General features: G+C 45.8%; 2 protein-coding genes across 2 annotated transcripts in view; both read left to right on the top strand.

Moving 5' to 3' along the window:
- Positions 1-27,040, top strand: part of LOC137849633 (high affinity choline transporter 1-like) — a 143,465-nt gene that overhangs the window by 12,673 nt on the left and 103,752 nt on the right. The gene's annotated exons all lie outside the window — the stretch shown is intronic.
- On the top strand, positions 84-6,402 carry GPR83 (G protein-coupled receptor 83). The gene is made up of 4 exons (XM_068669408.1): positions 84-3,523; positions 3,812-3,937; positions 4,187-4,320; positions 5,076-6,402. Exons 1-4 carry the CDS (start codon positions 2,951-2,953, stop codon positions 5,698-5,700), a joined length of 1,458 nt encoding a protein of 485 aa, XP_068525509.1. The 5' UTR covers positions 84-2,950; the 3' UTR covers positions 5,701-6,402.

Raw genomic sequence — 27,040 nt, 5'->3', positions numbered from 1 at the left:
CTTTATGTTGCTGTCCAAATTAAAGTTGTTTTGTTATTGGAAAAAAATAAATCATCCCATTTAAAATTCTTAAGGAGATGCCGAGATACAGAAATATTTCTGTACTGTAAAAATATCTTACTCCTAATCATCCATGTAATTTTCTTTCATACATGGAAGACACACAGAAAATACTGCTAATTCTCAGAGATCCCACTGGATACTCTTTGAGAAGTCATTTCTCCTTCATGCAAACTTCCAATCCACCTGCCCAAGGAAAGCTCAAATGTTTAGCAGAGCTACGGTCAATCAAAGGTCGTTTCCTTGGAAATGGGGTGCAGAGTGCACAGTGTGCAGTTTGGCTTTTTAAATATTCGTTTTCTTGAATGTTTCCAAATTGCATTTTGTAGTTTGGGTGGTTTTTTTTCATACTTCTGTTACAGCTGTTTTTTCTATGCCTATTTTCCTAAATGACAGCTTCAGTGGAGAGAGCTGTCAAACAGATGCTTAGGATGACTCGGATTATCTGAAATCTTGAACTGTATAGCTTTATTTCAAGTGCTTTCCAAATACTTTTTATTTTACAAAGTACTTCAGTTCACTTCACAGATGTCTTCTGCAAAAAATAAATACATCTTTTTATATATCATTAAATCATGACGTTCCTGTACAGCTACTTCCTTTTGCCCTCAGTGGATGACAGCTGGGGATGGCAGTGCATGGTGAAATCAGCAGAAGCAGGTGCCGAGCTGTGTTCTGCTGCTTCCCTCACAGCTACTACAGCCTTTTCTCTCACAGGCCATGAGCAGCTTGTGTGCAAATGTCCGAAACTGATGGAGCATCTGTTCCTGCACAAGCAGGTGCTGCTTGTGGTGGGCCTGTTGCTGAGCCGATTTCTCTAATCACATCTTCATACACGGGTAGCTTGTGAAGGCTGAGCCCTCTTCGTCCTGCTTTTTTTTACAAAAAGAAATATAACCAATGTTTTGTTTTTGTTGTAGGCTTATAAAAACTTTTCTACAAGACTGATTTGCTAGGTGAAGTATTTCAATCACATCAGGAAACAATAGTGGTATAATACAGGGTTGCCTTTTTTTTTTTTTTTTTTTAGCCAATTGTATCTTGTGTGAAATGGAAGCTATTGCAATTTCTGTAGCATGTCTTTGCTTCGAAACAGTTAATAGCTTCAACCAGCACTCTGTCCTAGATCTGTCTGATCATGAGATCATGAGTCTGGTGCTGGTGGGTTGTTTTGGGGTTTTCATTGTTTTTAGCTGTTGTTTTTGTTTGTTTCTCAGAGACCAGGTAAGAACTTTCAGAACTTCTGAATGCTTGGAAAGGGAAATACCACACCCTGCTGTGATCCTTCCTTACCTTCCCAGAAAGACAGAAAACAAAGCAGTAGCTACATCAGTAAATGTTTGTTACTTGTGGATTGAGCTACAAGAGTTCTGAGGATGCTCATGCCGTAGCATGTTTTGCTTTGAAAGTTTTATATGGCTTTTTAACTCCTGAAATTGTTAAAAGGAAACAAACACGTAAACACAAATTTCTGTTAAGATTTTCCTTTTAGACAGAGGCACAAGTTCTGGAGGGATGAAGGTTTTGTTCTCCCCTAACACATCCCTTGACATACTGACAGCCAGTTGTTCTGGTGAAGTTTGGAGACAAAGCAGATGAGCTCCTGAGGAGGTCTTGACAGGTAGGTTGTCAGGAACGCTCCCGGCTGTCAGCCTGCAGGAGCAGTGCTGCTCCGTACCTCCAGCCTGCCTTCTGCTTAATAAAGGAAATCATTGCAGGCAATGCTATCAACCTCTAATCATCTGGCAAATATGCAAATTACTTAAATGAGTCTTATCTCTGAGAGAACAGCTGTACCTGCATTTCCTGCCTTCAAAACATAATAAATAAAAATCAGCTTGAGAACTAGAAAAAAAAAACATCTAAGGCAGAGTAGGCTGTTTGGGCAAAGGTGGAAGCCAGCCGTGTGTTGCCTTTTGCATGTACAGCACGCTTTGGGATCGGAAAGGTGGCTGCAGAAAAAGCCAGAAGGACCAAGACCTTCGTGTCGCACTGTGAGGGGATTTGTGTTTCCCTGGCAGCATCAAGGGGCATTTAGCTGGCCGCCGCCTTCAGCGCTCTGCTACAGGTGGGTATATCTGAGCGGGACAATTACAGAAAGAGCTCCTCCTGGGCAGCTTTTTGGCAGTGACTGATGCTGGCAGCAGCTTGCAGGGGAGCTCTGGGGATGGGACGTGGCACCTGCCCAGCTGTGTTGGCCTCCTGAGGGGTGGTGAGGAGAAAAACCACCCAGATTAGGTTGCTGTGGGATCCTGGGCTGTGAATGAATGGCTAAATAAAACATCGTGCACATAAAACCTGCTCTGGCTGGGGTTAGTTGGCACCATCCCAGCAGATTTTTCCCCAGCTGTCCCATTTCAGCGTGCCAGCTCTGGCAGGGCAGGTTTGTAATCCCTGAAGCCTTAAGCCAGGGAAAACTTAGATCAGTGGGGCAGTACCTTGCACACGTGTGTATTTTCACCAGCATGGATGCGCGTGCTTCTCTGCGGTGCTCAGGGCTTATTCCTTTGGCCAAGAGGAAATCCCAGCCAACAGATTTAAATATTTCCCTCCGAGGGGAAAAAACCCTTCGGAAAAATGCCGTGAGTACAGTGAAAGCAGTGTACGTACACAGATTTCCTCTGTTCTGTGCTGGTTTGTGACTGCTGAGCTGTGCCACAGCCTGAAACTCGCCTGTCGCTCCTTTCAAGCCGAACTTCACTTTGAAACCAGTCCTGGAAGGCAGCAGGGCTGCTGTGTGCACCGCTGCTCACGAACAGCACCAAAGCAGCACGAGCAGGGCTGCTGGGAGTGAAAAAGGCTGCTGAGGACCGCAGAGGCTGGCGTTGCCTTTCACGCGGAGTGCTGGGGGTGTAATCGCACGGCACAGCAGCGCGTCAGAGCCGGGGCGATGCTACGCAGCCCGGTGGGCAGGCAGGCGGGCAGTGAGCTTCTGCGAGAGCACAGAGCCTGCTGGAGCAGCAAAAGTGGCGAGGAGCCGAGCAGGAGAGGAGCCCTGGTGCATGGCGAGCCTCCCCACCACAGCACGGGCTGCAAACGGGGCAGATCCCAGGCAGCACGCAGCATCTCCTCGGGGATGTTGTCCCTTTTCGTCTCTCTCTCCCTCCCCTACTTCGTTAATGCCTTCACGACCTCGGGGAAGTTGCCCTTCAACAGAAGCCTGGAGGAGTCTTTGGGAATCCCGACCACCTCGGGTTCATTTCCCTGGGATAACGAGACGCTGGCGGGCTGGCAGACCCTCGTGGGCAGGAGCCGGCACAGGGTGGACACACAGCACGTGGCGGCCAAAGCCCTGCTGGTCGCGGCGTACTCCGTCATCATCGTCATCTCCCTCTTCGGCAACGTCCTCGTCTGCCACGTCGGCATCAAGAGCAGGCGCCTGCGGTCCGCCACCAGCTTGTTCATCGTCAACTTGGCCGTGGCCGACATCATGATCACGCTTCTCAACACGCCTTTCACGCTGGTAAGGTGGGGGCAGAGGCTTCCCCCGGTCCTTCTCTGGGGGAGGGATGCGGCAGCGGCGGGGACAGGAGGTGGCTGGAGTTATTGTCATCACTTCAGTGGCTTCAGTAATCTGAAAATTACCCGAGGAGGAAAGAACCTGCTGGCTTTAAAGCATCTTTTGCACGGCAGAAGTCATCTGTGCCAGAGGTGGCTCGGTGGATAAATACATGTGCATATATCTGATATATATCACAGATATATAAGCGTGTGGGGGTGTGCATGACTCCTAACAGCATTCTGGTTCCAGGCTCGCTTCGTGAACAGCTCGTGGGTATTCGGGAAGGGGATGTGCCACGTCAGCCGGTTTGCCCAGTACTGCTCCCTCCACGTCTCTGCCTTGACCCTCACGGCCATCGCCGTGGACAGGCACCAGGTGAGAGCCCGCTGAGGCAGGCGGACAGAAAGGATGGGACCAGGCTCTGCTTTTACCCATTTCACCCTGAAAATTATTTCAGGCTTTCACACACAGCTTGCAGTCAGTGGGAGCTGGGTGAGGACAGCACGGTTTGCATGCTAGATTTCCGTGTCTAGTAATAGGCATAAGGCTGGAAGTTAATATGGAAAAATGATACAATTATTCCCTGGAATGGCATAAGCCTGAATATTGGTGTATTTCAAACAGGTTATCATGCACCCTCTGAAGCCTCGCATATCTACTGCAAAAGGTGTTATCTACATCTCCATAATTTGGGTCATGGCGGCTTGTTTTTCCCTCCCACATGCCATCTACCAAAAACTCTTTACTTTTGAATACAGGTAAGGATGTTCTTTGCTTTTCCTCTGAGGTCTCATTAAATGCAAATTTCCCACTGGCATCTTCTACTAAAAGCCCTGAGCTCATGTTGAAGTCACCAAGGTGCAGATCTAGTTTGTAATTTACATCAGTTTCCTTTTGCAGTGGCTAACATCCTCTTCTCATTTCTATATATATATTTAATCTTTATTCTGTCCCTCTAATCCGACAAAATAGGGTACAGAGGTAGAGGATATGGCCTGCCCATTCTATTTCTCCACATTGGCATTTTACACGATGTACCAATCTGTTTGGGCAGACCAGGAATGGGGGAAAACTTGACAGGTTTTAATCAACTCCTGATCCTTGGGAAAGGGACAGCCTCAGCTGCTTGTTCCTAAAATGCTGTTGTGAGCAGAGGAATTTGTAAAGTGCTTTAAGAAATCCTTTATATGAGCAGAGTCTGTGTCTCTGTTCACCACAGGACAGAGCTTCAGTGCAGCTGGAAATCTTGTAATTAATGAAGTTCATTAAATTACCATAATGTCATGGATGCCCATGAGTATTTACCACCGCGCTGCTCACCGGCTGCACCATGGCTCAAATCCTTGGACAACAGAGCCCTGCTTGGCACTGACAAACGTGCATAAACGAAGGGTCTGCCCACAGGTTCTGCTGCTTGAGCCCTCTCCCTCCTAGCTCCTTGCTTTTGGGGTGCCTCTCCTGCTGTTCCTGGCTCTACACGCTTATCCCTTGCCCTGTATTTGCCTCCTTGCAGTGAGGACGTTACCCGGTGCCTGTGTCTCCCGGATTTCCCTGAGCCAGCCGACCTCTTTTGGAAGTACCTCGACCTGACCACCTTCATTTTGCTCTACGTCCTGCCCCTGGTGATCATCTCGGCCGCCTACGTGACGGTGGCCAAGAAGCTCTGGCTGCGCAACGCCATCGGGGATGTCACCACCGAGCAGTACTTCGCCCTTCGCAGGAAGAACAAGAAGACCATCAAGATGCTGATGCTCGTGGTCGTCCTCTTTGCCGTCTGCTGGTTTCCCTTAAACTGCTACGTCGTCCTCCTCTCCAGCCAGACCATCCGCACCAACAACGCCCTCTACTTCGCCTTTCACTGGCTTGCGATGAGCAGCACCTGCTACAACCCCTTCATCTACTGCTGGCTCAACGACAGTTTCCGATCGGAGCTGAAGGCTTTGCTCCACATCTGCAGAAAGCCTCCTGGCCCCGCAGAGCAGGGGCTTCCCTCCGCGCTCCCTTCCTACCGGCTAGCTTGGCCAGAAAACGGCACCTTCAGGAGGTTGCAGGCCTCTCACGTCCTGCCCTCGGCCTCCAACATCCCGTCAGGAAAGACAGATATCTCTGCAGTGGAGCCGATAGTAGCCGTGAGCTAAACAGTGGCCCTGGGGCGTTGAGAAGGACCTCAATTTTGGCTGGAGCTAGGAAGGGGGGAAGATGTGGCACCCTGCATGGTGGCTGTGGCAGCTCCAAGCCTGGCTGTGTGAGAGGCAGCATGAAGGAGCTGCATCTTCGATGCAGGCTGAGGGTAATAATACGGAGCCCTGGAAGGGAAGGAAGGAAACTCTTGCTGGGAAGGAGCTCTCTTTTTGTCTTGGTCACGTTGACTTCGGACCTGGCAGCAGGGAGGGATTCTCTGCATGTACGCTGCTGTTATCTGCATGACTGAGTCTTTTTGCTGCTGGGGTGCTGCGTGTATGTTGTATTTAAATGCTAAAGCAACAGCCTGGTCACATCGAGCCTCCATCCCCCTTTGTCTCTCGGTAGCACCACAGAAATGGCAGATGTAGACCCACAGGCCTCTGGCTTAAATCCAGTGCACTTGGGTGGGAGACATCTCTTCCTACAGGGTTAAGGGTCAAGGTCTGCTCAGTATGAGTAAAAAAAAAATACATCTTAAAAATCCATTTTTTTGTGTGTTAATACCTTCTGAGAGGTGGAGGGCTAGACAGCTACTGAAAATTAGAGCGGTCTTTTGCATCACAGGCGCTTTTTCTAAGGTAGTGCTGGAGAAAAATCGCTGCTTATTCTTTGTGTGAGTGGATGGCAAACACCAACCTGGTGGCTCAGCATCTGTTGCCAGTGCTAAATCACCCAGAATTTTACCTTCATAAAATAGTCATGAATATGCATAAAGCTTTTCTTCAACTAGAGAACTAAAACCTTAACAAAAACTATTGAAAGCCATGGATTTACCATCCACAGAGCATCGATGATTAATCACTTAATCTGAGTTGGGATTAGGACCTTTTGATCAGGGCATCTCTGTGTTGTCCTCAAGTGGTAGCTAAAGGATCCCACAGTTTGACTTTTTAATTTGTCTTTGAATGTTGCTCTCTTGTCCTGTAAAGCACCTGGGGACTTCTCAGATCAGACATTTGGGACATTTTATCTTAGCTCAGATGTTAGCTCTTTGGAATCAGTTCATAAATAAACTGCTTTGATGATATCTGTGATAGCAAGTAATAAAAGAAGAACATTTCTTGGTGAGATATCCCCTGGTCAACGCACAATTTTAGTGCATTTGAAGATGAGTGAGATGTGTTCTTCGTGGGATGGCTGTTAAGAAATTGATGTGACTGCAGCTGTCTGGAGTATTTTGCAGAACTCAGTGTTCTTAACAGAAAAATATCTGGTTCTGAATGAGAAAAAAACATATAGGGGCATTCCAAAATGTACCTTGTATTACACAGGGAAGCAATAACTTCCTGTGCTGTGGAAATTAGCTTGAATGTCCCACCAGGGTGCCACATTCCACATTCAACTTGCAGCAGCCAGCAGAGAAGTGAGGAAAATCTTCTTTTTATAAATGGGAAGAAAAATAAAAAGAGGGAAAAAAAAATACGTTTTTCCTAATGTCCTGTAATAAACTTATTCTGAAATCATTTTAAGTCTTGTGCAGGTTTTTTGCACCTGAGCACGTAAGGAGGCTGCAGTGGCTGCCCCTCCTTGCAGCCAGCCTGCCCCTGAACGCCTTGCACACCTTGTCCTCCTGCTTTTCTTTTCACGAGGTGGGATCAGTCTCTCCCTTTTAATCCAGCATTATTTTCCTACTCTTTATCAAAGCTCCATGAATCAGAGTACTTTGTCTTGGGCTGAATCAAAGTTTTCTCCTGCCTGCTTTGAGCCCTGAAGCCAAGTCCCATCCACTCCCCCAGTGCCTGCCAGGTGAGGTCCCAGCTGTGCAGGGCCCATCGGCCACATGCTCCGGTCCGGACACAGCAGCTCCCCTCTGTTTCCCAGCACACAAACCTTTTGGATTGCTGGCTGCCTGAAAACCTGATATTATGCACTTGAAAGAGAGAAGCGATGAGATATTTTCAAAACTGGTGTGACCTCAGCCACGTTCAGCAAGTCTGCCCCCTTCCCTGATCGCAGTGCCTCAGCTGCGAGAGACGGCGTCCACACAAAGGTCTTTTCATTAAATAATGAATTATGAAATTCTACAGAATCAAGGGTGACCTTTCGCAAAGCACGCACACCTCTGACTTGGAGCACCGTGTTTTATACACAGCTAACTTGTGAAACTCTCTCTGGCTGCTTCTGATTGTTTTAGCTGCCCGGTTTATCTCTATTGACCCTGTGCATTACAGAGGGACAGTGGGAGTGTGGATACCAAATCTCACCTTTCCATACTTTTACATTTTGATGGGTGTGTTTTTAATAGGTTAATGACCTTTAATGAGCAAAAGGTTACCTTGGTCAGTCTGGAATCTCCCTCCAGCTGTTCTCCTCCTTGTTTTCTAACTTGCATCCCTTATCTCCCTTGCTTCTGCTAGCTAGAGGCTACCAGTCTCCCTGTTTTCTTCAGGGTTTTCTTCTTTTCTTCAGTGTAAGACCACAATGGGACGCTGCAGAGCCTACACCTGGAGAGCCAAGCACCCAGTGTGTGGGCCTGGCTCCTGCTGGGTTGCTGGGTGTGCTGGCAGCTCCTCCTGAGGGAGCTTTTGCTGTGAGAGGGGTTGCAGGTTAATAGTCTTCATGGTCTAGTGGGGTGATATCGGTAGGAGGGGGATGCTTGGATCAGATGATCTTGGAGGTCTCTTCCAACCTTAATGATCAATGATTCCATGATCAGGGCTGATGAACAGCCCAGCAGCAGAGGTGAGCCTCAAGTGGTGCTCTGCCGACCCAGTGCTTTAATACAACTTTGCCAAACCTGAACTGTTTGGACTGAGCTATGATTTATAGCAGAGTTCTTTTCTTCCCTGTCAGTAAACGTGGTGGTGGTGTTTTCAAGGACATCCACATGTCGGATTCTGCAGGTACATCCTTGCAGCTTAGCCTTGTGTGGGATGAAGGGCTCATGGCCTGACCTCAGTAACCTGTGCTTTCTGAAGCTGAAGGTAACCTTTCAACATTTTAAGATTCACCTTCTGTAGGTGCAGTTAACACCTTGGAACAACTGCACGTGTAGAAGCTTGCCGTAACTCCAGCAGCAACATCCTCCAGTGCCCAACACGTAGCTCCAGGAGGCTCTGAGCAGGGCTCCTGCAGTTACAGCTCAGATCCTGAGAGGAAAACCTTCCTCCTCCAGGCTCTGGTCATGCCCTGCCAGGTTTGGGATCAGAGGGGCTGTAAGAAGTGCTGAAGCTGGTGTAGTTACAAAGGCTTGGAGGGATGGACCTGGTAAAAAGGAAGGAGCAATGAGCATCAACCACCAGTGAACCTGAAGAGCCTGATCTAGGCCTGAACTGGTGCTCAGCATCCAGCAGAGGAATGAGTTTTTGGGAGAACAGGACAGAAGCAGGCAGGAGGACAACAAGCTCACGGCTAAAGCACTGGAAATGGTGCCCTTCAAAACTGTACGTAATACCTGGTGCTAAAACGTGCCCTGCGTGCCATGGGGTAATTTCTGACAAGCATTTCCTAATCAGCTCTTCTTCATTTCCTTCATATCTGATTTGGGATCCTGGATGAACGTTTTGCATTCACTGGTGCTACTGAAAACAGCAGGGCTTGTGTTCTGAGCAGGCAAAGTGCAGCAGGATGCAAAGTATTCAAAAAATGTCATGTCCCGGGCAATTTAAATCGGGCATCCAAGCTTCGGGGGTATTTTTTCACCCTGCCTCAGCTGTGTTGCAGATCTAAGGTGACAAAAGTCACTGGTGCTTACCCAGCATTCAGGTGCCCTCTGGGTGAGTGTGAAGGGACAGTGTGAGGGATGAGAAGATGTGTGTGCATGCACAGGGTGAAGAGTCTTTCATTTTCTCCTTCGTTTATGTTTGCGTGCTGCTGCTATACTTCTGCTACATTTTGATTTTTGTTAGCATGCAGTGCTTGGAAGCCATCATGGAGGTGGTTTGGTTGCTGCCTTTTACAAGGCAGATGGGCAAGGACAAGTCTGGGAGGAGATTTTGGTGTGAGAAAGGGCTGGTTGCTCTGGAGCACGGTGAGAATCACGCTCTCAGGAAGCTCTTCTTTTCCCCAGGGGAATGTAAAACATCAGAGCTTAGAGTGAGGTCATTTCACTTTATCTGACTTGCAGATTGCTTTTTCCCAGCCCCACAGACATATCCATGTGCTCAGCAGCACCAAGAGCTGTGTGTCCTGGCCAGGCTCACCCCTGTGTGACACAGAGCTCCAGGGATGCTGGCCACCCACTCCTCATTACACCGCTTTGGTTCCTTTTGGTTGGCAATGAAGTAGACTTCAGACAGGTGTTTTTTCATCTTTAGGAATCAACATTTATTATTGCTACCTTTTCCCTAGGTATCCTGCCTACTTCTGCTTCCGTAAATCTTAGGCAAGGTCACTGCCTGCTGGCGTTGTTCCCTCATTTTCATTTCTTTATAGCTGCAGGCTGCACTGCTGCCGGGGTGAAGGCACAAAAAAGGTAGATGGGATGAGCTGTCACCCTGTGGCTGTCCTCCTGTGGCCATCAGACATCAGATCATCTGCTGCCAGCTCATCTGAGCTGGGGCCACATCAGAGCACGGCCCTCTGGCCCTGAGGTAAACCATGGGCTCCCCAGAGCTCACCAGTCTGACCGCTGTCAGTCCTGTCCTTGGTTATCGATAGAGGTCTTTCTTTTAACCCTGGCTCTGCCCTTTCCTCTGGACCTTCCACACATGTGTTTCCATTCCCACACCATCCATCTCCATCCCAATATTTGCATTACAAATCTCTACAGCCTCTCATCGCCAAAGTTGCTTTAAGCTTCACAGTTCCAACATGTGAACCACATCAGACCACATCAACCAAGCCTTGCAAAAGTCCCCGAGGAAGCCCCTCTGCCCTGCCCACAGCAGAGGGGCATCTACCAGGTAAGGTGCACCCAAGGCATGGAGCTGATCGCAGAAAGACCACCCAGCCCAGCTGCAGGAGTTCTGTGAAAAAACAAAACACGATCTTGTAATTAGAGAAGGCGTTGTCTGGCATATCAATAAGGGAGCTCGATTAAGGTCACGTTAATGCTGGTATCTCCAAAACTTTGAGTGGTTGGCTTTGCGGTTTTCACGGTTTTAGCAGAGTGCTGTGATATTTGTATTCAAAAATGAAATTATTTTTATTAACAATACTCTTTTAATCTTTTTTCGCTTTCATTGAAAAATATTGTAGGACGGCTGGCCTATGAAAATTAACTTCCAAGTTCTATGAATTCATGAATTTTAATTCTATGTTTCTAACAACATTCTATTAATTTCCTCCACAAAGAATTAGACAGAGACCTTGAAAGGGAACAAAGATGATGCCAGGCTGTGTCTGGCAGCTGGTGCTATTCTGAGCGGCACTCAGGGGAGAACAAATCCTCAAAGCCTTTCTTGCACTTGTTGATGTCAGATGAGGTTTTTCCCTTTCAGCTTTCATTCTCTTCCTCCCCCTGTCCCTCTCTCTTTGTCCTTCCTTCCTTAAGGCAATTAAGAGGAATGTCTGCGGGATGGAGAGGGACTTCAGGGCAAAATCTACCCGACTCCTTTGCATTGAGAAAAGACAGAGCATGTCTTGGGTTGCTGCTTGTCCAGCCTCTTTTTAAAGAAATCTGCTGAGAGGAGTTCCACATCCATCCTGGTACAGGTGAGAGGTGCGTCAGCACCAGGGTGTCACGACTCCAGAAGACAGAAAAATAACTGAAGGGCTACACCACTGCTGAAACCATGGCATCTGAGAAGTGCCTGTGGCCCATTAGTGCTCCCCTGCTCCATCCCTGCCTCCACCTAAAGCCAGCATCAGTGCTGTGAAGGTAGCACGTCCCTCACGCCAGGGCTTTCCAGATTTGTGGTTAAGCTTTTTCTAGGCACTTAAGCCAACCTGATGCTTTTGCACATGAATTTGATGTCTTCTTTTTCATGTCCTTTTAGAAGAGTAGTCTCACTAGTTTTATTTAGAGAAGGTTTAGAGAAGGTTTTTCTTAATTCTTCCCCTCTCCTACAAAAATCAGACTTCTTCCATCTTTCCCTCACAGGTGCCATTTTCCAAGCCTCTCACTTTGTGCACACATTTTTCCTGAAAACTGATGCCTGAAACAGACCATTCCAGGTACTCCACAGCCCCTTCCAAGTGGGACAGGAAGGCCATCTCCCATGCCTTACATCTGGCGTTCCTATTATGACATTCCAGAGGGATGGGGGAGTTGGGTTTTTGTTCCTGCAAAAACATCACAGTGACAATTTGGTGAGTTTAAATCTCAGTATTTTTTTTCTTAAACTCCTAATGCCTAGCTGATCATTCCCTGTTTGATTTTTCCCTCATAAGAGTTGTTGTTTTGAATTCAGCTTTATTTAATTTCACCTAGTTGGGTTCAGGTCACTTCTCAAATGGGTAGCGCTCAGTAGGACGCCATCCGCTTCAGTACTGAACAGAAGAAGCCTGCAGGGCTCCACTTGCAGTGTCTTTCTATCAAATACATGAATTCAGACCTTCTCCAGACTCTTCATCACAGTATTTGGCATGCACTTACAATAGTCCCATGGGAAGCAGGCCAGTTCATCTTCAAAGTCTTCAGCAGCAGAGCACAAGCTGCAATCTGGCATTGCCGTGCTCAGCAGGGAGAATTCACAGCTTGTTTTATTCCACTCCGTGGGTTTCTTTGTGACAGAGAAAGTTCTTTGCAGACAAATTAATGACAAGGACCAGCTCCTCACTAGATACAAATGGAAGGGGTTTGCTTCACATATGCTTTGCTATTCTGGCCATAATTAGCAATGAAACAGGATGAGAAACTATGGTACAACCATGCTGGAGTGTTGGAGGCCTGGAGAAATTGCAACACAGATTCAGAACTTTTTTTATTTCAGAAATCAGCTATGGGCTCAGTAACAGAGGAGAAACTAAACATAAAACTACCGTATACTGTTTTCCAACACTAGTGTATTACATCTCATGATGCTTAAGTGGTAATATTAAAACTTCATAGCCAAAAATCAAGTTTTATCCAAAGCAAAGCAACAGGTGGCTGAAGCAATGTAGCTGCATCTGCCAGAGACAGGGATATTTTGGGAGTACAGGCAAAACTGACAGTGCAGAGCATACAATGACCTCACTCTGTAATACACACAAGGACACCAAGACTTCTTGAAGCACCCTGAGAACATCAGCTAAGGAAAAGATTGCACATTTCTCCTGCATGCCATGAATCTCAGCTTCTGCTGGCATCCTCTCTGATTGCAGGGCAGCCCACCCATTCTCCTGTCACCATGGGATGAGTATGTTCCCTTCTCTATTGATGGGAATGAGAAGAGGACAGCTAAAAATATAGTAATTTCCTGGAACTTCAGGAACATTGATGCTATTATCTCATGGGCATTTTATAAGGGTATCGAGTGCCATCCCCAGTTCCACTGCTCTTACAGGAAAAAATAGCAGGAGCTTCCTGAGACCTTAAAATCACTGTTTCTGATGACTAGAAGCCCCCTGATTTCCTTAGTGAGTGTATTTAGCCAGCTACTGCTAGCTAATAAAAACAAGACTTTTATGTCTGGATCTCCAAGCACTTCACAAAGGTTGATCTTCCTGTTCACATTTCTGTACCACAGGGAGTGCAGCTACTCACCACCATCATCCAATTGCCCAGGGAGGTGGTGGAGTCAACGTCCCTGGGGGTGTTCAAGCAGAGGTTGGAGGTGGTGCTTGGGGACATGGTTCAGTGGGTGACATTGGTGGGAGTTGGGTGGCTGGACCAGATGATCTTGAAGGTCTCTTCCAACCTTAATATTTCTATGATTCATGTTACACTGATCAGAGGCTAGAGCTGGGAAAGGTCACGTGGACCATGGGGAACAGGGTAGATAAGGCTGCAATTTGCAAGGTCCTGCAGTTTTGCCACCTAACCTAACCCATAAAAGTGGCCTAAAAGAAAGCTGGAGAGGGACTCCATCAGGGAGTGTAGCCATGGAAGCAGGAATAATGGCTTTGAACAAATGGAGGGGAGATTTAGATCAGATGTGATGCGATGCAAGGAAGAAATTCTTCACTCAGAGCACAAAGCACACATGGGAATTAGGGCTGAAGATGCACCTTGCTTCTGTTCTTTTCCATAAGGAATAGAATGAAATTACCTAAAAAACAGTGTTAAAAATAAACCCAGGGCACAGGATGGGAGGTGGAGAGCAGTCCCCATGGCCAAGGAGCAGCCTTTCTCTCTGGCAAGCCAAATGACCTGGGGGAGCCAGCCCCAGAAAAGGGGCCCTCAGCCCCCCAACCCTCCTCCTCCTTCCACGTGAGGGCATCTTCCAGGCTGCTCCCAACACAGCCGCCTTTGGCCACGTGTGGGCCGCTCCATCACAGATGCTGCCTGAGGTCACAGTAGCCACCACTGCCCCACCGCTGTTCTGGACCCTATAAAACAGGCCCCCTGCAGCTGGCCCACCACTCGCTGAGCTTCTGGGCACTCTGACAGCCAACTCGTGTGGTGGGGCCCAGCCAGCTCCCCACTCGTCGCTCAGGCTCCATCCCAAGCATTAGTTTAGAGCTGCCAAACACCACGGACATCCTGCAGGCTTACCTGCAAGATGTCCTGGCAATAAAGGACTCTGTTGCCAATTCTCAGGGTTTGTGTGAGTGCTTCTTTCCCATCCCCCAGCCCTTGTGCATGGGGTGGCATCCCTTCTGCACAGAGCCTTGAGGAACAGCACAAGAGAGAACCCAGCTCCCTTCAGGCTGCTGTGCTGGGGTGACAGGAGGAGTCCCCAGGGGCCACCACACACCTTTAACATCTGTGAAAATAGACTGAGGGGTGAAAATAGTAGTGTGTAAGCGATTATAGGTGGCTATTTTCTTATCCTAGGAGTGAGTTTCTGTATCTGAGCAATTGGCAACGACAGACATGGAGAATGCTGAGGTACTCAGCAACTTCTTTGCCTTCATCTGCAGTGGTAGACAGGCTTCCCAAGTCTTTGATTTCCCTGAACCTGTAGATGGAGGCTGGGGCATCACTGTCCCACCTGCCGTAAGTGAAGAGCAGGTTCAAGACCACCTGATGAATCTATACACACTGCGATGAGGTCTGTGCTCAGCCTCCTCTTCTCCAGGCTGAATACGCCCAGTGACCTGAGCAACTCCTCATCCGTCTTCCGCTCTAGGCATTTCACCATCTTAGTAGCCAAGGAAAGGTTGGACCTGGTGCATAGGAGCATGGTTTAGTGGGTGACGTTGGTAGTAGGATGATGGTTGGACCAGATGATCTTGGAGGTCTTTTCCAACCTTAATGTTTCTATGATTCTATGATTGTCAAGGGTCTTCAACATTTGCATACTGAAACTCCAAGATGTTTTTGATGTAGTTTGGATAGACCACAATTAAAACAGTCTGGCTATGTCCTGCACAAATGTCATCAACAGACCACAGTGTGATAGCCTGACATCTTTGCCAGCTAAGAACTGGCATTTTGTGAAAGCTGAGACTCCCCAGCTCACTCCGAGTTGCAGGCTGCCTTTGTGCAGTAAAGTTATTGAGACAGCTATTGAGCTCACGCTGAGCTCAGCATCAGCTGAACGAAGCTGTACAGACGTGAGTAGATACATCTGCATGGCACTGAGACACAACCCACGCGTGGACTTTACAGAAGAGTTTCAGCTCTGCTTTCCGTACTCATTTGTGTGCTTCAAGCACAGCAATGACACAGCTGTGGACAGGTATTCCCACTGCCATTGGGCTGCAGTGGGCTTAGAAGAAGCAACAAGCTCCTACTGCAAGCTGTTGGCTAGAAGAAATGTGTTCCCAGAGCCTCAGAAATGTCTGATAACTCTAATTAGACCAACCTAGAAACTGTCTCTGGACATGCAGATAAAGCCTTAGAAGAGCAGTTCCCCAGGAGACTGCCTGTTATTCAGGGCTGACTTATTCATAAACCTCTTGAGTGCCGGTGAGCGCAGCCAGCTCCGCTGCTGACGCAGTCTGCCAGCCTTGTAGCAAAGCCACCAAGCTGCGGTGGTTTGTGCCAGCCAAGGCACAGCCACGCTGTAACAGCTCTCAGAGGCCTGGCTGGGAGAACTTGTCACAGCCTGGGACAGCTGGTACCTTCCCAAAGCCCCTGTGCCTGGTACATCGTGACTCACAGCATCACAGGATGGTTGAGGTCAGAAGGGACCTCTGGGTCCATCTGGTCCAACCCGTGCTCACACAGGGCCACCCAGAACAGATTGACCAGGACCATGTCCAGATGGCTTTGGAAGACCTCCAAAGAGTGAGACCTTCAAAAGCTGTCTGGACATGGTCCTAGACAACTCACAGCTTGCTCTCTTATTTCCCCATCTTCCTTTTACCACCAATTCAGGGTGAAGACAAGGTTCTGCCCCACATTTTCTGTCCCCCATTGCCCAGCAGAAGGGCAGCTCCTCCTCCTTGCAGGGGCACAGGCAGAGTGCCCCTGAGATGGAGGATGTAGGGTGACAGGGGGAGGTGAGACTTTGGCTCTGCTCCTCCAGATGCCCACACTTAGACCCTGTTGACCTCTAGGCTGTTTTTTATGCTAAGACTGCAAAAAGGTCTCTAAGCTAAACCAACAGGGATGTAGTGTTTGGATTTCAGTCCACATTGCAGCAGCCCCATGTTTAGCTCACTCATGTGTGCCAGTCACTTCACTGTTAGATCCTTGAGCCTGAGCCAGCTGCTCTGAAGTCTTTGGTTTTTGAGAGAGCAGGTTTGGGCTGTCACTAGAGAAACTGAACCAGGAAGATTCCTTGGTCCAACATTTCTTCTCCTGGGAAATGTGTCCTCCACAGCCTTCCTCTTGGTTTGCAGGCTTGAAGGTCTTTCTGTGAGTCACAGCTAGAGTAAACCTCCCAGCTTCTGCCTGAGGCTCAAAGCATTTTGGTGATCTTTAGAGAGGCCAGAATGAATCTGGTCATCACCACAATGTCCTGACCAGAAGAAAAACGGTCTTTATAGTATCATAGAATAGAGTAGTAGAATCATTAAGGTTGGAAAAGACCTCTAATATCAAGTCCACTGCTAAACCATGTCCCTTAGTGCCACCTCCACAAGTCTGCTAAATACCTCCAGGGATGGGGACTCCACCACCTTCCTGGGCAGCCTGTTCCAATGCCTGACCACGCTTTCTATGAAGAATTTCCTCCTGACATCCAGTCAGCCTCCCCTGGTGCAACTTGAGGCTGTTTCCTCACTTTCTATCACTTGTTACCTGAGAGAAGAAACCAACACCGTCCTCACTGCGACCTCCTTTCAGGGAGTTGGTAGAGAGCAATAAGGTCTCTTCTCAGCCTCCTCTTCTCCAGAATGAACAACCCCAGTTCCCACAACTGCTCCTCACAGGACTTGTGCTCCAGGCCCTTCACCAGCTTCGTAGCCCTTCTCTGGACATGCTCCAGGGCCTCGATGTCCTTCCTGTGGTGAGGGGCCCAAAACCGAACACAGGACTCGAGGTGCGGCCTCACCAGAGCAGAGTACAGAGGGACGATCACCGCCCTGTCCTGCTGGCCACACCAGTTCTATTTTATCTATCAAACATACACATTGACATTTTTACTTCCTCCAGATCATCTCTTAGGTGTCTCTTTTCTGCAGGTTGTATTTCGCATGCAAGGCCATTCAGGATGACATAGGTTTATCCATCCAGCTCAGTAGCTGAAGGCCTACAAACAGTTCCTGGCTCTGAGGAGTGAACTCCCTCCTTTCCACAGTGTGTAGGGCTAGCTCCATCTAGATGTGTGATGGTACATAGCACTTGACTCAGGACCTCTGAGGATATCTCCATGACCCTAAAACATAATTTATATTTTTGTATGCTTTTCAGTTCAAAATACAATAATGTGAGGAGGTTGCCAGAGTAGTTCTCCATAACATGAAGCTAAGGACAGGAACTGGATGTCCTTGAAGCCTGCCAGCAGAGCCTCTGAAGATGGAAAACTGATGGGGTATGTTGGAGGGGTGCAGAGCCGGTGGGAACCAAGTTGGTGTTGTCTCATCCACACCATCTTTCGGGAGTCATTCCTCAAGTGAGGAAACTTGCCCAGAACTTGCCTTGGAGAAAGCCCATTGGAGCAGTTACTACTGCTAGAGTTTACATCCTACTGTACTTGAATTTTAATACATTCAATCAAATATCTCATTATGAGGAAAAAACAGCCAAAATCCATTCTAATGCTTTGATAACTTTTCGCCATTATGTTCTTCTAAAAAGCAGACTTCTCTTCCCAAATTCTGACTCACAGAACCTGCTCAGTTCTTCCCCAAAGAGCATCTCCCTCTAGAGGAAATCAGAGAGAAATAAGTAAAGGGAGGGCAGGATTTTGGACAGCCTTAACACCAGCAATTGAGCTTGCAGATATTAGTCTTGGTGTCTCATCACTGCACGAGCTAGATCAAGTAACTCCACCAGCAGCACACTTGCCAAACCAGATAATTTCCTGAGAGGTGAGTAACAATTAGTCACTTCCCAGGGCAATGTTAGAATAATAGAAAAAAACATTTGAGTGGGAGGATAGCAACCCTTGAGACACTCAAAGAAATCCGTTAGGAAATAACAGCTACATTAATGTCAAGAACGTATAAAAATTGTACAATTGTATAAAAATTGTACATTGTATAAAAGCCATGATGGTGCAGATGTTCAGAGAAGAGTTTTTAGCTTTTGTATCACGCTATGAAGTCAAAGATATTGTTGATATCCTTTAACAGAAAAAATCACCTTCCAGTTCTTCTGCACCACTGAAGTAGTGCTGTGGGGTTTTTCAGTCAAAGGCACAGTGTTTGCATGCACTGCCTGTAAAGACTCTGCAGGCTCAGCTGCCATCCATCCCAAACCACCGGCAGATGAGTTTTATTTTGTACTATGTTACTTTAAGCAGCATTTTCTCTTGGAGAGGGCCAACAGTCACCAGAAGCATCTAGCTGCTGGAAGGAAAGCAAGTCCAAAGGCATGAAGTATTGTTTGAATGCTCTGCATACAGACCTTGCCTTTCCTCCCAGTAAGCTTCTCCCCCCTTGTAGAACCTCATAACCAGAAGTCATGCTTCTCCAGACCAGTCGGCCTTGGAGCTCTCTGGACTTGTTTCAGCAGATCATCAGTTAATCACCAGCTAATTTGTCTCATAAAAAATAAAAATCACCTTTCACTTTCTGTTTCCTGTTTTTACATAATTTTGAAAATGTCTTAAATATGTGGAATTTTAAAACCAAGGTGTTTTGTTTCATTATTGAAACATACCTAAGCTGGCTGAATCTATAAAAATCCTGATGTGTTTTAAGTAAAAACTCATGGATTAAAGTCTTCGGAAAATTTTCATATAGGAATTTACACCTCATCTTAAAATTCAAATACATTTTGGGCAAGTGTAGCTTGACTGAACTTCAATTCTCCATTACTTCAACACAAGGCCGGAAAATGAACATATTTTTTTTCCTACTATGTTTCCCTGGAGTAAATATGTCTCTCACACTGTCAGAAAATTAACTCTATGCAGCATTATAACAAACACAGATCTTTTAAAAGAACAGTAATATAACAAAGTAAAACTACCGGTTTGCTCTTACTTTTGCTTTCCCAGTATGACACAACATTCATGTGTGGGACTACAGGGTAATTTTTTCTGCTCTGCTCTATCTGATTCGCAGAAGGTCAGTGTTCAAAAGCAATTAATTTACTACACAGCACTCTCTCACACTCCCCAGGTGGGATGGGGGAGAGAATCGGGAAGGTAAAAAGCACTCATGGGTTGAGATATAGACAGCTTACTAGGTAAAGCAAAAGCCATGCATGCAAGCACAGCAAACCAAGGAATTCATTCACTGAATCTGGGACGGGGAGAAAAGGGCAAGTGCGTCTTGCATTTAGGATACCTGGAACCAAGAGTGCGACCAGCAACAGTTCAGGGTTTTCATTCCAAACCAATTCTCCATTCCTCTGTCTCTATTACAGCCACTTTGCCCAAATCCAGCAAAGGATTTTTCCCCCCCGTGGATTTTCATGGTTTGCTTCCCATATTCCCCTGAGCACAAGAAAAGTATGAACTTTTTAAAGGACTTAAAAACACAGCTGTTACACTAAGCCCATTCCTGAATCTATACCAAATTTCACCTTTGAAGTAATAGGGAGAATAATTTAAGCTTTTTAAGTAGAAGTGTGCCAGAATACCTCCCCTGCCTCCTTTTTTGTTCTCCATCTGGCTATCATCTCCTCTTTTGTACATCAGCAGCTCAGTAACATTAACTTCAAGGGACGTGAGCATGACCCAGGTAACCTTGTCTTCTTTGAATTCAAGAAGACATGGGGCTTTTCTTTGGCAAAATGGCTTTAAAAGTTTCTCTCTTGTATGAAAAGTTTCTCTCTCTGGCAGCTCAGCGAGAAGGTGGTCACCTAAGAGACCTAGATGTGTGCATACAGGTCGATGTGAACTTTCTGTGTTTTGTTGTTGTTCTTTGTTCTTTGTTGTTGTTGTTTTGTTTTGTTTTGTTTTGTTTTTCCTTTCAGGCAACACTGCAGAAAAGCATAGAGACCTGAGATGACGCTGAGATTCAATAAAGCCCGATTATCTAAGAAAGCAAGATTTCTGCTCATTCCCTCTGGTTTTGTGGTGATCGAGCTCTCATCCAACAAGAGATTGTGGGCAACTGGCAACACTGGCAAAAATGGTGGAGGAGTTGAAGGCATTCTCTGGCCCCACTCTCAAAGACATCAGCTTGTACACCAAGATTTCCTTTGATGCTGTAAGTGAACAGTATTACCTAATGCTGGTTCCAGTGGTCTTTGTAAGGTTCATTTGAGAGCTGTGCTATTTGCAGCTACAGGTGAGGATACTTTGGGTTCAGAGAAGGTACTTTTTTTTTTTTTTTTTTTTTTATGGACAAGACCAAAGAGTATATGGCGAACCTTGGGGTGATCTCTCCCGATCATCAGCCTCAGATGATCCAGCCCTGTCCAGCCCAGAGGGTGGGGACAAAGAGCTGCTCTCTGCAGGGAAGCAGCCCTGGCCAGGAAGGAAAGATGTACATGAATGAGCATTGTATCCCAAGTTCTCCTGACCTATATGGAGAGTGCAGTCTAAGGGGTCTGATGAGGCAGATGTAGGGTCTGGGACGGGCTCAGACAGGCAGGGGCCTGGGACTGAGCACGAACAGGGAACATAACATTTAACTAATTAATTAATTTTAACTGTCCTTCTGTATGCCAATCCACGCATAGGGCAGAGTAAGAATGGGCTGTAAAAGATTCTCCCAGCTTTTGTTACCAAAGAAATGGAGTGAAGCTTTTGGGAACACTTTGTCATACAAGAAGGGCAAGAAAGTCTCTGTTCTTTTGCAAATTTCTTCCAGAGCTTTCAGCCTTGCACCCTGCAGAAGAGAAAGCCAGGAAATGCAAATTCTGCCTATCAGACAGCTAGATTTTCTTTCGTGTCACTCTAAGGTGTACTGTATAAAGTAGGGCTCAAAGAAAAGATTTCTGGAAAAGTTTACTTCAAAGAGACAGCATTAATTCTCCCCCCTGCCACGACACTGACTCACCTCTGCCTTCACTGAGCTGTGGCGCAGGCTTGAGCAGCAGGACAGGAGCTGTCACTTCTCTCTGAGCATTACTTTACTCACCTAGAGCTCCACTTGCTTCTGTGGATCAGGGGTGGTTTTGCAAAGCTTAGGTGTGCAGGAAGGCAATGTGCCAGGCTGCATGCAGCGCAGCTGCTGGTTACAACATGCTGCAAAATGTTGATAAAGGGCAGAGCGCATCAGCATGTTAATCAAATCCCATCAAAATTTTCCTGTGGAACTTGTAATTTCCTCATCTAGTGGCCTCAAAAAGGTGGAAGCTGTCTGGGTTTACATAACCATAGTAGGAGTATAGCACAGAAATGGTCTGCTCCCCAAGAATGTCCAAATTCATAAGGAGCAAAAAAGATCAAGTTAAGCAGCACATAATCACAGAAGATTATCTTAAAAATGCAGACATTCATTTTTAGCATATAGGAGGACCAAATAGGCAGGAGAAATGGCATTTTGCCTCCTCCTGAGGTAAAGCACGGGAGTTTTCGTTCGTCTTGACTGTACTCTCTTAGTTAACTGGAGCACCATAATAAAAACATTGCAGCTCACAGGACAGGCATGCAGGGGCCCCACTCTTCTTAGTTAACCCTACTGCTGTAGGGTTACATCACTTAAACAATTTGTCCGTCAAGAAACCAGGATCATATTGCTTGGTTAGCCTTTGGAAAGTACCTCAAAATCCAGTGGACAACTATTGCATAGCTGCTAAAGTGGAGGATAAGGGATTTACAGACATATGTAAGAAGGAAAAAAGAAGGGCTGAAAGGATGTAACACTTCTGGGAAGCATTTTCTGTGGCCGTGTTTGTTGTTATGCATCACACATGTTCACGTGCCCCTCCACTTACTGGTTTTATTAGGCTGTTTTCTGACAAGGTGAGTTCTTCATTTAGTCCTCTGCCAGGTCTGCTGCTTACTGAATAAACAGTGTCTGTTAAGTCTGAGAAATCATAATTCCTTAATCTTCCTCCTCTCTCAAGCATGCAGAAGTTATTGCTACCTACAATAAGTTCTGTCCCTTTCAGATATGTGGCAGCAAACCTGGTCTGTTGTAGAAAACAGTAGGTAGACTACAGAATCATACCCACAAAATGCTACTAAAGAATAAAAAACAACCCTCCCCTCTCCCCCCCCCCCAAAATAAATAAATAAATAAATAAATTGGGGTTTAGCCAGCCTGTCGTTTGGATAATTAGTGGTTATTAAAAGCTCATGCTTCAGCTTGGCAAATATTATCTACTGTCCTCAAGCCCCACCAGTCTTGGACAAAATTGCTACCTCCAAAGTTCCCAAATCCTATCCCTGTGTCACCACTTAACTTGTATGCTCTGTAATGAACTGCTTCTTCAATATGTTTTCTTTGAGGGGACCTGAATACTGTAAAGGTTTGAAAAAATACCTAGAAATACTAATCATTCCAATGCTTTCCTACATCTAAATCCTAAATTTCCACTGGTTCACATTCAGCTCTAGACATGTTCAGCTGTGTTTTTTTGGTAGCTGGTGTGTGTATGCACAGTGTGTACACTGAGAATCCATGGAGAGGTCATAAAATTAAACAAAACAGTCAGACTCCTTCTCCCATTAGTAACAAAATCCACATTGTCTGTTTTCAGAGAAGGCTGGAATCACAAATGTGAGCATTCACAGGACTTCAAGCTAAAATAGCACCAAACAACTCCAATCTTTGCCTATGTTTCCCTGTTAGAAGTACAAACCTTTTCTTGAATTTGAGCTTTAATTTAATAATCTTTGGGAATAGGTGCATTTTCCATGAAATTCAGTTCAAATATTTAGTACACCTGCTGAAGAAATATTGATCTTTGACTCTCAGAAATTTCACCTGAGGGAGTTTCAGCAGTGGGTTACAATCAAACAACCACAAAGAGATAACCCAGTACATTTTTCAGCTGAGACTCTCTGAGCTAGAACATCTGTTCTGAGCTGGGTTTAGTCAATGTAAAGGTGCAAGAGACTCTTGGTGGCAGAAAGTACCTGCAAATATCAGAGTAGCATCTTCTGGGGCCCTAAAGGATGAAGAAAGGTCACCTCAGCAGCTGATTTCCTTGGTGCTGCGGACTTGGAATTGTAGAAATTTGAGTTGAGCAATTTTAGATCAGGACACCGAGATCATTAAATAACAGAAAATTCAAAAGCCCAGACTGGAAAGAAACCTTCAAAACCCATCACATCAAACTTTTAAGATGCTAACTGTTAGTCTAAAATCACCGGAGGAGATAGACAGTTCTTTGCACATTTAATTAAGCCGTGGAGCACCTTGCTGGTAGGAATCACAGGTGTTGGAGGTTTTCATCGGTTCCAAAAACAGCTGGAGAAATTACTGGAAGTAAAATCCACAAGCAATTGTCAAGTACAAAGGTTTAATAAAAGATGCTGTCTTCAGAAATTCCCTGAACAATGTGGTGTCACTATTCTGGGAAAGTATGACGATATGCTTGGCCATCACCTACAACTGCTTGGCCTATGCCTAGTGTTGTCCCCTAGGTAGCTGCTGTTGACTGCTGTGAAAGAAGAGATGCCAGGATGGATGGGATCTAATCCTGACTGTCCTTACATCTTCGGTAAGAAATATTTTTATCTAAAGATAAATCATCCTAATTTCCACAGACAAGCTTTTAATGGACAGGTGCCTTAAAAAACAGACAATGACAGGTTGTCCACTTATGAACAAAATAAGGCTCAAACACAGCTTGTTGAAGTACCAGGAGATCATGCCAGCTTGACTAATGGCACTTTTGTTCACAAAATACTTATTATTAAATGAACAACCTGACATAATGTGGTCATGTGCAGGAGAAGATACAGATTGCTGAAATGATCCCATCCCATGAACGGAGGAACTGGGTAGCTCTCCCACGCCAACACCCAGGACTCTTCACCTGAGGAAAACGCACAGTTTTCCATTAGGATTTCTTGCTGCAAGTAAATGAACAGATGATAATATTTTTGTGTGGAATTTTAAAGACCAATGTGAAATGAAAAATAACATATCTGAAAGGGGAGATGATTTTAGTTTTGTATTATAGTGATCCTGTGCATCTAAATATGAGACTCTATTCTTCACTCAGTAACAAATTTAGCTATTGTGTTTTGTTTTTAAATTATTATTTATTTTAAAATGTCTTATGCCCTTAAAATAAAAACCCATGCCCTGGACCTTTTCAAACCTCTGAATACAAAGGGATTTCCTGAAAAAGTCCAATTCTTTGGCTGACTTCATAGACAGCATGAGGGTTACCCTATGCTACTCCTAGCATTTTGTTTAATTCTTATTCCAGGAGTATTCCAGAAATTTCAACACAAACCACAGCACAGCAAGATACTCCTGAGCACACCAAAGCCACTGGAAGCACTTCTGTTGATTTCTTTCATCTGCTCTTGTTCTGTTTGCAATAATCTGGTTCCCAGAGCAATGTCATATCCACATAAAAACACTTATGTAGTGATGACAACCATTCACTGAGGGGAATACACTCTGAACTTCATTAAAAGCTGAATTACAAGCTTCCTTAAGATAGATATAATGCTTCCCCTATCTTTTAAAACACAGTAATCGGTGTATGCTTTGATCCACGGGTTAGAAGCTAGTTGGACAAGGCTGAGCCTTAATACACAAGCCTACAGAACAAGCCTAGCTGCAAACAAAAACCTGAAAGGCAGGCTGACAAAATCCTTGTTGGTGTATGAAAGGTCCAAGCTATCACTAATTTCCTTCAGCACATTAGAATAAACTGCCCTTCTATGAGAACAGAAGCCCTTCAGTGGAAATGCTTTTTATGTAGAGCTCACAGAGATTTCTTAAGCAGTATTATTAGAAGAGTATATAGTATACAGTTCCCATGGATCAAGGTAAATCGCAAAATATAATTAAAATCCCTTACACCAATTCAGGGAAGGGCAATCCAACTGTAGATGCCTGTGAAGTTTGACAGAGAAGGAATCATTTCGCCATGGAAGTACACAAGTGTTGTACACGATGTGAGTTGAGATGACTTAGGATGGGATAAAGCATCTGCATAAGACTTCTCCAGTGCTTTCCTTAGTCCTCTCCCACCCTTTGGGGCCACACAGCTGGCTTACACAGTCACCAACAAGGCTAGTTCTAGATTTCCAAGCAGGTGTTAACACAGTGCATTCACTTCCTTGGGACACACGCACAAAGCTCAACACAGCATTTAGAAACCAGTGATCTAACCTGGCACCCTCCTGTGTGTCCCTGTGGCACAGCCTTCCTGCACCACTGCGCACATCCTGATGCCCTTGCGAGTCCTCCATCCACACCCAGCTCGTGGCCAGGGTGGTGGTGCTGAGCCGTGCCAACAGGTGCTTACCAGCTGCCATTGAATCACAGAATCACAGAATGGTTTGGGCTGGAAGGGACCTTAAAGCCCACCCAGCTCCACCCCCTGCCATGGGCAGGGACACCTCCCACCAGCCCAGGTTGCCCAAAGCCCCATCCAGCCTGGCCTTGAGCACCTCCAGGGATGGGGCATCCACAGCTTCTCTGGGCAGCCTGGGACAGGGCCTCACCACCCTCTGAGTGAAGAATTTCCTCCTAACATCCAGTTTAGATCTCCCCTCTTTCAGTTTTAAACCATTTCCCCTTGTCCTATCCCTATCTGACCCTTCTAGAGTGCGTGGCTGTGGGTCACTCTGATGCCATTTTCCCTTCAGGAGACCTCAAAACCCAATCAGTACCCTAGATGATGAAATCATAATAGATTTCTTAATGAGGACTGAGCCTAGAATAGCAATGAGGCTTCCTGTGGCTTGCACATACTGATGAGGAAGTCTAGTCGATGCAGGCATGATAAGGTTAGATAACTAATTAGTCCACAGTGCATGACAGTAGAAATTATTCTTATCAGTTATATGACATTCATTATTTAAAAATAAAGATTTAGATTGAGTGGCTTCCTTCTTAGAAAGTTGTAACTCACATAGAAGCCACTGTACACAGCAGACGGTGGTGGTGGTAGGGTTAAAGCCCTCTTTACCACCTCAGTCTTCAGAAAACCACTCGTGACCTGCTTGATTTCTCTCTTCATGGTCACACAGCACAGCCAGGTCAGCCTTTGCTCACAAGCTCATTAAATCACGCTATAGATCTAGACCTAAACTTGGTATCAAAATTCCTACTAAAAACAGTCCTACTGAAAAACTACCCACCACTCAGTGAGAGAAACAACACACAGACCTAACCATCTGCTACTAGAATAAGCATTTTTACTCTCTCCCTGTGCAATGCATCTTATTTTACAAGTTTTAAAACTCACCAGGTAGCTAAGAGCTATTGAGTGGTGTTATAAGGCAAGAGCATGCAGAGGAGCTAGTTGCTACTCTCCCACATTTGGAGAACTATTACTATCGAAGTGATGGAGAGGGAGAAGGCTCAAAGGACGGCACAAAGCAAACCTGCATCTCCACATTGCCATTTTACTTACTTTAAAAAGTAAGTATTAAAAAAAAAAAAAAGAGGGATATAATTGTTTGTAGAAAGTGCGTAGCGATAAACAGGCTAAAGACGGACCCTTTCCTTATTTATTAAATTGGAATTCTTATTTCTTAAATTGGAATTTATCTCATCTTTCTAAAAGGGCAAAATAAGGCAGGAGCAGGTCTACTACAATAAAAGTAGATCTGAGCCAGGCAGTTGCTGTAATATATCTTAAAACAGCAAGATACAGCTGAAGAGCTCAAATGTGCTGAGACTGGCCATATTTTTGACAGTAAATTGCTAGATGGGCTATCTTTCATGTGTTGA

Source organism: Anas acuta, chromosome 1 (assembly GCF_963932015.1).
Source record: "Anas acuta chromosome 1, bAnaAcu1.1, whole genome shotgun sequence".
In the NCBI taxonomy this organism is placed as follows: domain Eukaryota; kingdom Metazoa; phylum Chordata; class Aves; order Anseriformes; family Anatidae; genus Anas; species Anas acuta.
This window is presented reverse-complemented; position numbering and strand designations above follow the sequence as displayed.

What these genes read in the sequence shown, in the direction of transcription:
- GPR83 (XM_068669408.1), top strand. Translation starts at nt 2,951, where the DNA reads ATGCTACGCAGCCCGGTGGGCAGGCAGGCGGGCAGTGAGCTTCTGCGA. An exon ending in TCAACACGCCTTTCACGCTG is followed by an intron (nt 3,524 to 3,811) that starts GTAAGGTGGGGG and finishes TTCTGGTTCCAG; the next exon opens with GCTCGCTTCGTGAACAGCTC. An exon ending in TCGCCGTGGACAGGCACCAG is followed by an intron (nt 3,938 to 4,186) that starts GTGAGAGCCCGC and finishes TATTTCAAACAG; the next exon opens with GTTATCATGCACCCTCTGAA.